This window comes from Scyliorhinus canicula, chromosome 10, assembly GCF_902713615.1.
Source record: "Scyliorhinus canicula chromosome 10, sScyCan1.1, whole genome shotgun sequence".
NCBI lineage: Eukaryota > Metazoa > Chordata > Chondrichthyes > Carcharhiniformes > Scyliorhinidae > Scyliorhinus > Scyliorhinus canicula.
In genome coordinates this window covers 25,800,151-25,817,850 of record NC_052155.1, presented here as the reverse complement: position 1 = coordinate 25,817,850, position 17,700 = coordinate 25,800,151, and the positions used below count along the sequence as shown (strand labels likewise).

The 17,700-nt window shown below is 44.7% G+C and overlaps 1 protein-coding gene across 4 annotated transcripts in view; it reads left to right on the top strand.

Moving 5' to 3' along the window:
* The first annotated feature begins 6,164 nt into the window (after nucleotides 1-6,164).
* LOC119972284 (protein argonaute-2) overlaps nucleotides 6,165-17,700 on the top strand; it is a 136,498-nt gene continuing 124,962 nt past the window's right edge. Inside the window, exons 1-2 of one of the 4 annotated variants that reach the window (XM_038808730.1) lie at nucleotides 6,165-6,480; nucleotides 8,553-8,576. In XM_038808730.1, the coding sequence (XP_038664658.1) occupies nucleotides 6,459-6,480; nucleotides 8,553-8,576 (46 nt within the window). In that variant the 5' untranslated portion in view covers nucleotides 6,165-6,458. Of the gene's footprint in view, nucleotides 6,481-8,549; nucleotides 8,577-17,700 lie in introns of all 4 variants that reach the window. The other 3 variants (XM_038808731.1, XM_038808729.1, XM_038808732.1) reach the window with 3 other exon arrangements.

Below are 17,700 nucleotides of genomic sequence, written 5' to 3'. Positions count from 1 at the left end.
GTTCAGCACCATTCCTGACTCCTCAGATACTGAAACTGTCCATGTCCAAATGCAGCAAGACCTGGACAATATCCAGGCTTGAGCTGACAAGTGGCAATTGACATTCACAGAACACAAGTGTCAGGAAATGACCATCTTCAAGTAGAGAGGATCTAACCATCATCCTTGACATTCAACGACATTACCTTCTCTGAATCCCCCACTATCAACATCCTGGGCCACCAGAGCAGGTCAAAAGTTAGAAATCCCGTGGCGATTAACTCACCTCCTGGCTCCCCAAAGCCTGTCCACCATTTACAAGGCACAAGTCAGGAGTGTAATGAAATACTCTCCACTTGCCTGGATGAGTACAGCTCCAACAACACACAAAAAGCTCGGCACCATCCATGACAAAGCAGCTTGCTTGAGTGCTAACCCTTCCAGAAACATTCAATCCCTCCATCGCCAACACAGAGTAACAGCCATGTGTACCATCTACAAGATGCGCTGCAGCAACTCACCAAGGTTCCTTCGGCAGCATCTTCCAAACCCACAGACACTACCATCTAGAAGGTCAGGAGCAGCAGATATCTGGAAACACCAGCACCTGGAGGTTCCCCTCCAAGACACTCACCATCCTGACTTGGACATGTATCGCAGTTCCTTCACTGTCGCTGGGTCGAAATCCTGGAACCCCCTTCGTAGTAGCACAGTGGGTGTATTTACACCTGAGTGACTGCAGTTCACTGCCACCTTCTAAAGGGAAACTATGGATGGGCAATGAAGACTGGCCTAGCCAGCAACGTCTAATCCCATAAATCAATACGAGAAAATCAATGGATGTATATATACTGGAGAAGGGTCTGGTCAGGTTAGCCTCAGGTCTCCAATCAAGTCAGCATAGTGTCAACCCACAGTTAAAGTGTGTATTATAGTTAAGTGTTCAATAAAATCGAGTTGCATTTCTTCAAGTGTTGGAAGCCTGTCTCTCTCACCACTGCAGTGAACGCAGTCCTCGTCGACCCAGCTTACCCAACACATCAGTTATTTGCCACGTACCCCAACTCAGCTAAGTATAGGGGTACGATTCCTGTGACATCCTCCAGCCTTAATCGACTCTGAAATTGATGTGCTCCTTTTAGTGGGAGAGCGGGCGTTGTCTTTGGCCTGGTATGTGCTCGACTTGGACTGGAGTTACAGATGACGCTGGTGGCAGTACTGTTAACAAATGTTTCTTTTACTTAACATTATGCTAATTATTTACATGATGTGGAGATGCCGGCGTTGGACTGGGGTGAGCACAGTAAGAAGTCTTACAACACCAGGTTAAAGTCCAACAGGTTTGATTCAAACACGAGCTTTCGGAGCGCAGCTCCTTCCTCAGGTGAATTGTAATTATTTACAAAGTAGTCTCTACATTTTGCTCTACATGGAACTATCTCGACCCATGCTGTTATCATGTGATCCTACATTAAAAATAATGTCAACTATATATTTACATCCCACTTTAGACACCTGGGGGTGCAGGTGGCTCGAGATTGGTGGGGGGTCTCCGTAGATATAACATCACTAGTTTGGTGGGGAGGGTGAAAGCGGATTTGGCAAGATGGGATTGTCTTCCTCTATCGCTGGCAGGTCGGGTGCGGGCAGTCAAGATGAATGAATTGCCGTGTTTTTTGTTCATTTTTCAATGCCTGCCGATCTTTTTATCAAAGGCGTTTTTTAAGGAAGTAGAAAAGATGATTACCTTGTTTATTTGAGGGGGGGAGGGGGGAGATAGCCATGATTAGGAAGGTGCTATTGCAGAGAGGACGGCAGTCAGAGGGGTTGATTTTATTGTATTATTACTGGGCGGTGAATGCTGAGGAGTTGCGGGGCTGGGTGAGAGTGGGAGACTCCCAGTGGGTTAGAATGGAGGAGAGTCTATGCAGGGGGTCAGGGCTGAGGGCATTGGCAACAGCGTCGCTCCCGATGGCCCCAGGGAAATACTCAGGGAGTCGGGAGGTAGTGGCGATGCTCTGGATCTGGAGGCTGTTGTGCCAGCACTTTAGGTTGGGGGGGTTGCGAAAGGGAAATGCCGATTCAAGGGAATTATAGATTTGAAACAGGGAGGTGGGATGGGAATTTTCTGAGATGGGAGGAGTGGGGAGTTAGGTATTGAAGGATTTGTTTCTGGGAGGCCGGTTTGCGAAGTTGGAGGAGCTGGGGAAGAAATATGGGTTGGGGCAGGGGGAGATGTTTAGATATATACGCAGGTCCAAAATTTTGTCAGGAAGGAGGTACAGAGCTTTCCGATTGCACCGGCCCCCACACTGTTGGAAGAGATATTGATGGCGGGACGATTGGAGAAAGAGGTGGTGTCAGCGATTTATGGGGTTATTCTGTGAGAAGATAAGGTATCACTGGATGAGATTAAAGCAAAGTGGGAGGAAGAGTTGGTTGAGGGCATGGAAGAGGGGCTGTGGTGTGAGGTGCTTCGGAGGGTGTATGCCTCAACTTTGTGTGTGAGGTTGGGACTGATACAGTTGAAGGTGGTGCATAGGGAGCACCTCACAAGGGAGAGGATGAGCTGACTTTTTGAGGGGGTGGAGGATGGTTGTAAATTCTGTGGGGGGGGGGGGGGCCTGCAAATCATGTTCATATGTTTTGACCTTGTCCAAAACTGGAAGGGTATTGGAGGGAGGTCACCAGGGTAATCTCAAGGGTGGTGCATGTGAGACTCGAATCAAGTCCCCTAGAAGGGTGTCAGATCGGCCGGGGTTGGAAACAGGTGCGGAGGCAGATGTCTTAGTCTTCGCCTCGCTGATTGCCCGAATGCGGATTCTGTTGGGGTGGAGGTCGGCTTCTCCACCCTATGATTCGGCCTGGCTGGGGTACCTGCTGGAGTTCTTAACGCTTGAGAAAGTAAAGTTCGAGTTTAGGGGGAGGATGGAAGGGTTCTACAACTCATGGGCCTTGTTCATCATGCATTTTCACGAATTGGGTGACTTCGAACATTGGTGGTGGTGGTGGGGGGGGGGGGGGGGGGGGGGCTTGGAATGTATAAATTAATGATTATTCTTTTTCATTGGTGTCTTTCATTCAAAATGTTGGGAGCTGTTTGAGGGTGGGTGGGATGAGGGGATTGGTGGTTGGGGGATTGCCATTGTATTGGTTGTTATTAATTATTTGTTGTAACTATGATGAAAAGGTTAGAATGAATAAAAATATTTATTTAAAAAAAACATATACTTACATATTTTACATATAACACTTTAGACTACATAATAATCTTTATTGTCTCAAGTAGACTTACAATAACACTGCAATGATGTTACTGTGAAAAGCCCCAAGTCGCCACATTCTGGCACCATGGATGGAGATTTCAGAATGTCCGAATTACTTAACAGCACGTCTTTCAAGACATTTCCCCACCCCACGGGACATCTCCTCCAAGTCTTTAACTTAATAAAGACCATTTGCATTATCCTACATCTACCCCAAAGTTTGTTTTCATTCCTGGTTGACAGAGATAAGCATTGTAATGTAACCAGAATTTGTATTCATATGTAGTTAATTAACAGTTAATTGCTGTTATCTGGCCTCATGTGTCAGTAATGGGTGGTGCCACTGGTTTAAAATATTTAACGAAAGTTCCACCATTCAAAAATCTGAGATGCCTGATAATTTTTAGTGATTGTGTGGGACCATTTTACTGTATTAATTTTCAAACGTTGATTGTGGTGGGAGGAAATCTGAAGGTTCACCGTGGGCATGAAATACACTTGCACCAGGCCCTGGCAAGAAAATGTTTCTTGGAGAGGTGGAAGGTGCATATAAACACAAAATCTTAATTTCATTCTTTTTCCCACTTGCTACCATGATATACACACATTCACAGAAATTCACTCAACCACACGCACACATCACACTCTGCACACATACAGCATGCAGACACTCTGCACCCACACCACGTTCTGCATTCACGCGCTCACTCACAACCACACCCTCCATGCACACACATACACAACCACACTGCACATGCTCACAAACTGCGCATACACACTCATAACTACACACACAGCACGCACACACAGCTCCCAACCACACACACTGGGCACACACAAATCTCAACCACAAACACTGCGCACAAACTCCCAACCACACATACTGGGCACACACACAATTCCCAACCACACACACAATTCCCAACCACGCACACAACTCCCAACCACACACACACACAAAACTCCCAACCATACACACACCCAACTGCACACAAACTCCCAACCACACACACAACTCCCAACCCCACACACACACAACTCCCAACCGCAAACACACACAACTCCCAACCACACACACTGCACGCACACAACTCCCAACCACACACACTGCATACACACACAAAACTCCCAACCACACACTGCGCACACACAACTCCTAACCCCACACACTGCGCACACAAAACTCCCAACTGCGCACACTCAACTCCCAACCACACACACTGCACACACATAAACTCCCAATCACACACACAAACTCCCAACCCCACACACTGCGCACACACAACTCCCAACCACACACTGGGCACACACAACTCCCAACCCCACACACAACTCCCAACCACACACAACTCCCAACCACACACTGGGCACACACAACTCCCAACCACACACACTGGGCACACACAACTCCCAACCCCACACACTGGGCACACACAACTCCCAACCCCACACACTGGGCACACACAACTCCCAACCCCACACACTGGGCACACACAACTCCCAACCCCACACACTGGGCACACACAACTCCCAACCCCACACACTGCACACACACAACTCCCAACCACACACACTGCACACACACACAACTCCCAACCACACACACTGCACACACACACAACTCCCACCCCACATACTGCACACACACACAACTCCCAACCACACACACTGGGCACACACAACTCCCAACCACACACACTGCACACACACACAACTCCCAACCCCACACACTGCACACACACAACTCCCAACCACACACAACTCCCAACCACACACACTGCACACACAACTCCCACCCCACATACTGCACACACACACAACTCCCAACCCCACACACTGCACACACACACAACTCCCAACCCCACACACTGCACACACACAACTCCCAACCACACACACTGCACACACACAACTCCCAACCACACACACTGCGCACACACACAACTCCCAACCACACACACAACTCCTACCCCACATACTGCACACACACACAACTCCCAACCCCACACACTGCACACACACTGCGCGCACACACAACTCCCAACCACACACACTGGGCACACACACAACTCCTACCCCACATACTGCACACACACACACACAACTCCCAACCCCACACACTGCACACACACAACTCCCAACCACACACACTGCACACACACAACTCCCAACCACACACACTGCACACACACAACTCCCAACCACACACACTGCGCACACACACAACTCCTAACTGCACACACACAACTCCCAACCCCACACACTGCACGCACACAACTCCCAACCACACACACACAAACTCCCAACCCCACACACAACTCCTAACTGCACACACCACTGCACACACAACTCCTAACTACACACACTGCGCACACACACAACTCCCAACCACACACACTGCGCACACACACGACTCCCAACCACACACTGCGCGCGCACACACAACTCCCAACCACACACTGCGCACACACAACTCCCAACCACACTGCGCACACACAACTCCCAACCCCACACACTGCACACACACAACTCCTAACTGCACACACATCTCCTAACTACACACACTGCGCACACATCTCCTAACCACACACACTGCGCACACAACTCCCAACCACACACACTGCGCACACACACAACTCCCAACCCCACACACTGCACACACACAACTCCTAACCACACACACAATGGGCGCGCACACACACAACTCCCAACCACACACAATGGGCGCACACACATTGACGCCCAGTTGCTGCGCGAGCGGCAGACCAACTCCCGCCTTCCCCGCCCCGGAGCGTGCACATGCGCAGTCCCCTTTGGCGCCGGTTGGAATGGCGGGCGCGCGTGAGAGTTGCCGGGAGTGAGGGGGTGACGTCAGCACGCAGGGGCCGGTCTGCGTGCGTACGTACGGGGCCGGCCCGTGTGTGCAGCCTCAGAGAGTGTGTGGCCCGGCCTGGCCGGGGGGTGGGGGAGGGGGTTTGTCTGCCTGCCTCTATCTGTCTGTCTGTGTGTGGGTGGGGGTCTGCCGCTGCCTCGCAACCCCCCCATTCCCCTATCGGCCCAGCGGGGAATCGTTCATGTGTTTCACCCTCCCTCCCCCCTCATGTGCGTTCCCGTTTGTGATATAAATTTATATAAGCACGGGGAGGGGGAAGGATATATATCTAATAATATATAAATATAGTCTCTGTGCTGCCTCCTCCCCTGGAACCGAGGATGTTTTCTACTACCGAGCCCGGTAAGTGGATTGTTAAAATGGTTCTGTTCCTGGCCGCTTTGACCAGCTCGGTGTGTGTGTGTTTGGGGGGTGGAAGCCGTCCCCTGGCTCTAGGCGTCACCCACCCGATCCTCGGGCTCGGGTAGTCCAGGCGCCCCCCGAGCATGCCAGTGTGGCCGGGCTGGCGCCTGCTGTAAAGCCCAGGCCGAGAGCTCGCCGCCGGCTTTCCGCCTTCCGTGTGGGTTGACTGTGGGCCTTCGGAAAGTTTCCCCATCTCCCTCCTTACACACCATCGGGAAGGGGAGAGGTTCTGCCCTTTTAAATGGGGGCGGGTGAGGGGTTCACCCTAAAGTCTTGCGACGCTGCCAGCCTCGTAAGTGCGTGGACTCCCGGGTGGTACTTGCCCAATATTTCAACTTTAAAAAAAATAAATAATAACTGGCAAGATTTGAGGAGGGAGGGGTGGGCAACCCGCTCGCTGGAAATTGCTGGAGCATGTGAAGGAGAGGAATGCACGATTGCAGGTCGCCTCAAGTGTGGTTGGTTGCTCTCTGTGTGTAAATATGAGGGAGGTTGCACCAGAAGTCCAATTTCTACCATCACACTTTTCAACTTGACGTTTGGGAACAGGGAGCTTGTTTTTTTTTAAACAGAGGGAAATGTGCACGTCCTTTCATGAAACCCACAAAAATCCATTCTGAATTTGATCTTGTACTCTTTAGGATGATGCCAGAGTGATCTGCAACTGGCTTTGCTGCTGTTTTTGAAATGTCTGCAAAATGCTATAGTATGGGGGGTGATTTTGACCATCTGTGCACACTCTGAAAGAATCGTTCACTTAATCTTGTACCCTTTTAAATTGTTATTAATATTTATCCAGTTCATTTTATAAATTTAGTTATGGGTCCAGCGTGTGGAATTCAGTGATAGCTTAAATTTATGGTAATTGACTCACAATAGTTCACCTCTCTTTACCTCACCAAAGCCAAGTATAATTTTAGGTACCTATTTAATGCTGTCAGTGCTCATGTACTGTCTCCTCAAAACTAAATGTCTTGTATCATAGTGAATTGGTTAATGGGTAGGAAGCAGGGATACATGATACAATTCAAGTTGGCAGGCCATGACTAGTAAAATGCTGCAAGGGTCAGTGCTGGGGCTTCATCTATATCAACCTATGTTAATGAGATGAAGCGACAGATTAACATATCTGTCTATTTACTGATGTTGCAAAGATAGGTGGGAATGCAAGTTGTGAGGGGGACACAGGCCACAGTGGGTGGGCAACAAGTTGACAGATTATAATGGTTGGGGTGAGATTATTCACTTTAAAAATAGAAAAGCAAAATATTTTTTAATAGATGCAAAACTTGCGAATGTTGATGTTCAGAGAATTTTGGGTACGCTTGTAATAGGAACACAAAAAATTAGCATGTAGATATAACAGACAATTACTGCAAGAGGATTGGAATATAAGAATAAGAAAGTCTTTCAACGCTGTACCGAGACTACATGTAGAATGCTGTGTCTGGTTTTAGTTGTTACATTTAAGGAAGGATATAACATTGGAGGCAGTGCAGTGAAGTTCACTAGGTAGGATTTGGGGCGAGTTGGCCATCCTATGATGAGAGGCTGAGTAAAATGGGGCAGTATAGTTCAGACTATTAGAGGTGACCTCATTGAAGCATTTAAGATTCTGAATGGGCTTGAGAGGGTGGACGCTAAGAAATTTTCCCCTGATTGGGAAATCCCATACAAGCTCACAGTTTCAGGGTGAGGCGATCATTTGGGACTGAGATGAGAAATTTCTTCACTCAAAAGGCTTGTGACTCTTTCAAATTCACTACCCAAGAAGGTTGTGGATGCACCATTTTTGAATGTACTTGAGGCTGAGATAGAGAGATTTCTGGTGTCTTGGAATCAAGGGAAAAGTGGGAAAGTGGAATTGAAGCCTAAGTTCAGCCATGATCGTATTGAATAGTAGAGCAGGCCTTGATGGTCTGCTCCTTTTCCCAATTTGTATGTTCTTATCCCTTTGTGGCCACAACATCTTTTCTCAATACTGTATTTTCTATATCTTTTCAAAATAGTAGATACGATCCAAGGTGAGCTCCAAGGTAAGGTTTGGCATTTTCTATTTGCTTTTGTACTCTATACCATGATTTATATATCCTAGGATTCCAAATGCTCTTTGATAGAAGTTTTCTAAATGTATCCTACTTTAATGATTTTGATATCTGCATTCCTAAATGTCTGTTCTTCAAAAGTGTGGTTGATTAGTTTTTACTTATATTTTCTCCTCTTGTTCTTCTGCGATGTATCACACCATACATTTTTCTGCATTAAAAGTTTTATCAGTTACCCATTTGCCAGTCTATAATCGTACCCTTTTCCCTGAAATTGCTTAAAATTAAACACTTTTGGTTCTGTATGCCGTAGATTTCAAGCTTCTGCCTCCTACAACCAAAGCGTCATAACCATGAATGATTTTCAAAAAGCACTATCTGCTGTTGGACACGTCATGTCCCATTGGCCCATCATCCCTGTGCTCACTGACCTACATTGGTTGTTAGCTCACCAATGTTATGATTTTGAAATCTTGTCCTCCTGTTTAAATTTCTCCAGGGCCTTGCACTTCCCCATCTAATGTCTTTCAGTCCTCAGAAATCCCTCTTCTTCCAACTCTTGCAGCCCCTCTTCACTTTCCCGTCATTGTCAGCGGTTTTTTCAACCGTCTGGGCCTGAAGGCCTGGATTTCCCTCCGCAAGCCCCTTTGTGTCTCTTCCGTTATGATGCTGATTTACCTATTAGGTCACTTGTCCTAATGCCTCCTTTCTTGGCTCAGTGTAAATTTTCTATGATTGTGCTCTGCTGGGATGTTCTTACTATGTTAAAGATGCTAGATAAATGTAGATTACATTGTTAAATGCAACAGCCAGATTATGAACTTGGAGACATCACTGTTTGCATTACTCTCATGTAAGAAAGATGTTGATCACTTTCATTTGCTACAACTTACTTCATCATGTATTCTGTTACCATTTCATAGAACTCTGAAATTTGTCAGATTTGTGCTGACTGATCGTAATTAACTTGTGTATATCTAAGTGAGTATTGACTTTGGCCACTACAACTTGCCAGACGAGCCAAATTAGGCTGATTGGTCTGTAGATACCCAGTTTATCCTTTACCTATTTGAACAGTGATGTTATATCATGAGCTCTCCAATCCTGTGGTACTGCTTACACATCTAAGGTTATTTGATAATCTATTGTCAGAGCCCCTGTTTTTTCTCCCCGTCCCCCTTCAGTATTGTAGGATTCAGGCCTCAACCACTTTTCCGCTTTTTGGTAATATTCTCTGATCTATATTAATTACTTTGCCTCTGGTATCTATTAATTTCCACTGCTTCCATCAAATCAAGGCAAACTACTTATTTAGTATCTATTCCTTTGTTCTAATAAGACTTTGTCATTAATTATTTTCTTATTGTTTTGCTATAATTTAATTTATTTTGTTTTTATTAAATGTATTTTCTTACAAACATGTCACAAAGCATACTCTCCAATTGATCTTCCCTCCCAACTCCCTTCCTATTTCTCCTTGATCTTCACCACCCGCTCACTTCCCTGCTCCCCCAGCCACTTGTATATATCCCCAATTCTTCCCTCCCCTTCCACATCCGGAAGCAGCAGTTGCTCCAGCAGGGTGTATTCCGGCAACCTAGGGAACACCCTCCAAACCTTTTGCGCAAAGTCCCTCACCTGCAGATACCTGAACTCACTAGCCCTCGGCAGCTCTACCCTCTCCCTTGGCTCCTCCAGACTGGCGAATCCTTTCTCCAAATACAAATCCCTCACCTTGACCAGCCCCACTTCCCTCCACCACTTGTCTACACTACCCCCGCCCCCGGCTCACACCCATGATTCTCGCACAGCGGTGTTAGCACCGACATCCCTTCCATCCTAAAATGCCTCCTCAGTTGATTCCATATCTTCACCCTGGACTGCACCACTGGGCACCCTGAATACCTACTCTGAGCCATTAACAACGCTGCTGTCACCATAGCTCTCAAACTAGACCCCTTCCAAGATTCCTCTTCCATCCTATCCCACTCTACCCCATCTCCTTCCCACCACCGCCGCACCTTGTCCACATTTGCCGCCCAGTAATTATGAAGCAAGTTCGACAATGCCAACTCCCCCTACTGCCTCTGCCTCTATTGCAGGGTCCTCCCCACCCTTGACACCTTCCCCGCCCATACAAAGTCCGAGATGATCGTGTCCACTTTCCAAAAAAGAGGCCTTTGGTATAAAGATCGGGAGAGCAGGACCTTAAAACATAAGTGTTGATCTAGTAGCCGCAAAAGCTTTCATCCTGTCTGGAGAATTATTTACTGTGGTGGAATGAAGGTTTAATAACTTGTTTCAGGGTAGAATGTGTATGGAACACTCTCAACTAAAAATCTAAATTAAACATTAATAATTATGTCAATTATTGCAGAACAGGCTCTTCATCATGGCCTTAGCACTCATGCAGGCAAGTAGGCCTAATCATATTTACTCTATCTTTCCCCCATTCTACTATCTGTCCGCCCGTCCGCCCATCCATCCTAGCCTTGCATGCCATGGCCGCATCAACCCTTAACCACAGACGTGCAGTCCATTGCCTCACATATCCAGAAGAAAGTTGTCCAAAGAGACTTGAGAAGCAGGATTGATAGATGCAAAGCTGTCATGTTAAGATTCGGTACCGTTGAATGCAAAACAAGGCAGGTGTTAGGATGTGCATTAAGGTCACCATTGAACTAAAATGATGGTGTAGTCCTGCCATTTTATAAATCATGGTGACTACTTTTAGAATACTCTATAATTCTTGTCCCCGTAATACCAATTGGGTAATTCCAGTTATTGAGAGGATACATAAAAAGGCAACCAAAGTGATGGAGAGAAGGTTGAGAGGTCGTACGGTTGCAGTTTTTAGGATTCTAATGGAACTAGATTTTGTATGTTATAAAATTAGATTTTCTTTGGAATAGTAGAATAGGACAGAGCTTGCTATGAAAGGTGCTACACCAAAGTGCAGAAACATTATTTCAGCGAGGGAGTGGTAAGTGCATGGATCCGGCTCCATGGAGGACAGCAGAAGATAAAAATGTTGATTGATACAGGTGCAAATGAGACTTCTTTCAATAAAGAATACTTTGGGGTACAGCATTGGTAAATTGAGGTATAACATGTGGTAACTGTAGAATTTCTGTGCGGAACAAATTACTTTGAACCACTGGCCCCAAAAGTACACCATTACTGGTAGGCCATGCTGGCCTTGTGTCTGGGTCTGTTGTAGACTAATTGATATTGATTGCAGTGATTAGTCAATGTTTTTTATTCTTTGTATCATGTAAGCAGCAGGATAATGGATGCTGAACTTGGTGGGCCTTTCTTTCATCCAACACTATCATGGCCCTTTCCTCTAGACTGGAAACTGCATCTTGGCAGGAGACGGAACTGGATAATGGGCAGGAGCTCTATTCGGCAAATTGTGACTAGTATCTGCATCGGGGCTTCAACATTCATTTTTTTTCCAATTAAGGGGCAATTTAGCTTGGCCAATCCTCCTACCCTGCACATCTTTTGGGTTTTTAGGGGTGACCACGCAGACACTGGAAGAATGTACAAACTCCACACCTGGGGCTGGGATCGAACCAGGGTCCACGGCGCCGTGAGGCAGCAGTGCTAACCATATTCATAACATTTATTAATGATTTATGCAATAGAACGCCACGTATTCAAATTTGTTGGTGACAAAGATAGGCAGAATTGTAAGCAATGTATGGATTTAGGAAGTGGAAATCATGCTTGACAAATCTATTGGAATTCTTCAAGGATGTAACTGGTAGAATTGATGAGGGGGTGTCAGTGGATGTGGCTTATTTGGACTTTCAGAAGGCTTTTAACAAAGTCCCGCATAAGAGACTAACATGCAAAATTAAATGGGATTAGGGTTGTGTATTGAGATGGATAGAAAACTTGTCGGGAGACAGGAAAAAAAAGAGGAGGAACTAACAGGTCTTTTTCAAATTGGTAGACTGACTAGTGGGGTACCGCAGAGATCGGTGCTAGGACCCCAGCTATTCACTTATTTATATATATAATATATATATATATATATTTATTTATATATATCTCAATGACTTAGATGAGGGCACAAAATGTAACATCTCCAAATTTGCAAATGACACCAAGTTGGGTGGGAGGGTGAGCTGTGAGGAGGATGTAGAGATCAAGTGTGATTTGGACAAGTTGAGTGAGTGGGCAAATGAATGGCAATGCAGTATATTTTGGATAAATGTGAGTTTATCCACTTTGGCAGGCAGCAAAAACAAGAAGTCAGACTATTAGCTGAATGGCCATATATTAGGAGAGGAGAACCTGCAATGAGACATGTCCTCGTACACCTGTAACTGAAGGTTACCTGTAACTGAAGGATACAGTTATAGTGGGCGGTAAAGAAGGCAAATGGTCTGCTGGCCTTCATTGTGAGAGGATTTGAGTTGAGGAGCCGGGATGTCTTTCTGCGATTATACAGGGCCTTGGTGAGACCACACCTGGAATATTGTGTACAGTTTTGGTCTCCTTATCTGAGGAAGGACGTTCTTTCTCTAGAGGGAGTGCAGTAAAGGTTTACCTGACTGATTCCTGGTACGGCGGGACTAGCGTATGTGGAGAGATTGTCGGTTAGGATTGTATTTGCTGGAGTTCAGAAGAATAAGGAGGGGATCAAACAGAAACGTGTAAAATCCTAACTACTAAACAGGGTAGATGTAAAAAAGGATATTCCCTATGGTGGGGATGTCCAGAACCAGGGGTCACAGTCTGAGAATATGGAGTAGACCGTTCGGGACAGAGGTGAGAAGAAATTTCTTCATCCTGAGAGAGGTGAGCCTGTGGAGTTTGTTACCACAGGAAATAGTTGAGGTCAAAATATTGTATGTTTTTAAGAAGCAGTTAGATATAGCACTTGGGGCGTAGGGGATCAAAGGATATGGGGAGAATGCAGGATTAGGCTATTGAGTTGGAAGATCAGCCATAATGAATGATGGGGCAGGCTCGTAGGGCCGAATGGCCTCCCTGCCCCTATTTTCTATGTTTCTGTGTAGATGGAATAATAAGATCAGAAAAAGTATTGATTAAGTGAATGGGGGAAACTGGCAAATGGATTTCAATGTAGGCAAATGTGAGGCCATCCACTTTGGACCTACAAAGAGTATACAAGGTACTTTATAAATGAGTTTGGATTTATTGTCATGTGCACTGAGGTACAGTGAAAAATGTTGTTCTGCGTACAGTCCAGACAGATTGTTCTATATGTGAAAAACATAGGACATACAATATATATGCAATGTAAATACATGGAGATAAACATTGGGTGAAGCAATTTAGTGTTGTACTAAATAGAGAAGATGAGTGGCGAGATCAGTTCAGTCCACAAGAGTGTCATACGGGAGTCTGGTAACAGTGGGGAAGAAGCTGTTTTTGAATCTGTTAGTGTGTATTCTCAAACTTTTGTATGTCCTGCCCAATAGAAGAGGTTGGAAGAGAATAATCCGGGGGAAAGGGGTCTTTAATTGTGCTGCCTGCTTTCCCAAGGCAGCAGGAGGTGCAGACAGAGTCAATTGAGGGGAGGCAATGGACTTGTTAAAAGCTAGAAAAAAAAATCACGGTCCAAAGAGATTTGAAGTCAAAACAAATGAATCATTAAAATGTCATGAACATAGAAAGCAATCAAAATTGCTAATGAGGTGCTGGCTTTTATATCTTGAGGGTTAGAATATAAGGGGGAGCAAGGTCTGGTTAGACCAGACCTGGAATACTGTAAACAGTGCTGGGCTCCACGCCTTAGGATATGTTGGCCTTGGAGGGAGTGCAGTGTAGATTTACCAGAATGATGCATGAACTCCAAAGGAGAGATTACATAAACCAATATAGTATTCTTTGTAATTCAGAAGATTCTGGGACAATTTGATCAAAAGTTTCAAGATGTCATTGGGAACAAAGGGGAACTGTTTCTGCTGGCTGGCGAGTCTAAGAGTGGAGCTATAATTTAAAATAGGAGCCAGAGCTTTTAGCAGTAAATAATGAAACACTTCTGCATTCAAAGGATTGAATTTTGGAACTCTCTTCCACAAATGGCAACTTTTTTTCCTCTTTATTCTTTCATGGGGTGTGTGTAGCAACTGGTAGTTGCTAATCCCTAATTGCCCTCAGAGGGCAGTTAAGCGTTAACCATATTGCTGTTGGTCTCGAGTCGCATGTAAGGATGGCAGATTTCCTTCTCTCAAGGGCATTACTGAACCAGAGAGGTTTTTACGACAGTCAACAATGGTTTCATGGTCATTGTTCGACCTTTAATTACAGATTATTATTGAATTCAAATTCCACCATCTGCCGTGGTGTGGTTTGAATCCCATTCCCCAGAGCATGTCTCTGGATTACTAGTTCAGTAACAATACCACTATGCCGCTGCCTCCTCTAAATTGATGGGACATCAGTTAAATTTAAATTTGTGATTGATAGATTTTGTTCACCAAAGGGGCAAAGGTGGTTATATGGAGTTGGGTAGCAGATCAGCGATGATCTCATTGAATGATGGATCAAGCTCAAGGAACTAAATGGCCTACTCCTATACCTTTGTTCCTACCGTGTCCTATCCTTCAGTCATTTGTCATTTTCCCTGTAGTCTGCCGTTCTGATGAAAGAAGCCCCAATGTTTCATTAAAGAAAAATATATATATATTATTGTATTTCATGATTTCCAGGCAGCATCCTACATTGTGCTCTCTTTAAAGCCTCTGACCTCCCGATACGGCCTGGTCTCCAATTCCTGATACCGTAACCGGGTTTTATTAACAGTTTTGTGTTGCCCTATGGCGTTTGCATTCAAAACTTCTTTCCTCCTCCCCAGCAAACCTACTTCCATTCGGGATATATTTGCTGTCAGTTTTTTTCAAAAAATGTATCACTTTGCAATTATGCATATTGAATCCATCTGCCCTTTTTTTAAAAACCCCATATATCAGTATCTCATGATTCACTTGAACCATACCTACTGTTGTGATATCGTTGGCAGTTTTTGACACCACTCCCTGTTGGCATATAGCCAGCCATTCGCACATATAGTGAATAGTAGTAATCTCAGAACTGAACCTTGTTGGACATTCACGGTTGCATGTCTAAGCATTCTGAAGAGGAGAAGGCTGAACCTATTCTCATTTTCTCTTTCCCAACCAACTTATAATTTAGATTTCTACAATTTTATTTCTAGCTCTTTAATCTTGCCCTGTTTAGTATGAAGACTTTCCTAAAATGACCTTTGATTACAGGTCCCCTTCCACCCGTTTAACATGTCTGTTAGCGCCATAAATAAAATTGGGGTTTATTAACCAGATTGTCCCTTTTAAAATCCTTTTGTAAATTCTGATAATATAAATATGTGGTAATTCCATCCTTTAATTGAAAACTCTAAAATGTCACCCAAGCAACGTGCTAAATAAACTGACCTGTAAATACTCTGATTTCTTTGTATCACCAGGTTGACCAATATTCAGTCCTCTGGTACAAATCTGCAATCAAACAATCCCTGAAATATTGTTTCCAGGGCCCTATCAGTTTCCTTCCCTTGGATTGGAAGATGTATTTTATTGGCCTGAGATTTCGTCTTTCATTTAGCCTGACTCAATTAATTAAGGGTTTCCTTTTAGTTATAACTCACCGTCCTCACAAGTAGTTTAGTATTTACCTCCTCTTAGGAATCCAATTCTTCAGCATAGACTGATGTGAAGTACTTTTTGAATACTTATGCCACAATTTGATCATCTATAAATGGATGATCCTCTTAATGGATTGACCTTGCTTTTAGCAATTCTTTTTGATATATATACATTATGGTACTCTTTGAATTTTTGAAATAGTTCCTCAATCCCTCAGAAATCCTTAACCTGCTTATTAACAAATTTTCTTTCACCACATTTTTATCATTCTAATTCTTCTCCTCTTCAGTTTTAATAGGCTTGTAATCTCTATTTATCAGTGAAATCTGTAATTTCCCCCCCTTTTTAAAAAAAATTAGAGTACCCAATTCATTTTTTCCAATTAAGGGGCAATTTAGTGTGTTCAATCCACCCACCCTGCACATCTTTGGGTTATGGGGGCGAAACTCACGCAAACACAGAGAATATGCCAACTCCACATGGACAATGACCCTGGGCTGGGATCTTGGTGCCGTGAGGCAGCAGTGCTAACCACTGCGCCACCGTGCTAGTGAAGTCTGTCATTACAAATCATTTGTTTATCGTGAGTGCTTAAGGCAGCTGTAAAATCCGAAGGTATACAGAATCATTCTTCCAAGAATTCGAGCGGATATGTTTTATTCGTTGTTGTTTTGTTGACCTGAGAGGAGGAATGTACATCTGAAGTCCTGACACTCATATGATTGGGCTGCTTTAGTAGCACCGGTGTGCAACAGAAGAAAATAGCATTTTAAAACAATGTATATTTCTAGTCATCACCTTTCATCATTTGTCACTCCCACAAGACCAGCTGTTCTGCAACTGCTTCAACAAAATGGTGGCTAACTCAAAAACCTTTCTCCAGTTGTAAAATACAATTTTTTAAATTCATTAACTGGCCAGCATTTATTGCCCATCTCTAGTTGCTCTTGAGAAGGTGGTGGCGAGGTGCTGCCTTATCTGCTCTGGTCCCTGCTGTTAGAGGGCGTTCCAGAATTTTGACCAGTGACAAGGAACAGTGATATATTTCGAAGTCAGGATAGTGAGTGGCTTGGAGGGCAATCTCCAGGTGGTGTTCCCATGGATTTGCTGCTCTTATAAAAGCACAGTAAGAAGTCTTACAACACCAGGTTAAAGTCCAACAGGTTTGTTTCAAACACGAGCTTTCGGAGCACTGCTCCTTCCTCAGGTGAATATATGAACCTGAGGAAGCTCGTGTTTGAAACAAACCTGTTGGACTTTAACCTGGTGTTTTAAGACTTCTTACTGTGCTCACCCCAGTCCAACGCCGGCATCTCCACATCATGGCTTATAAAAGCAAATTACTACGGATGCTAGAATCTGAAACAAAAGAGGAAATGCTGGAAAATCTCAGCAGGTCTGGCAGCATCTGTACGGAGAGAAAAGAGCTAACATTTCAAGTCCGATGACTCTTTGTCAAAGCTAACAGCCAG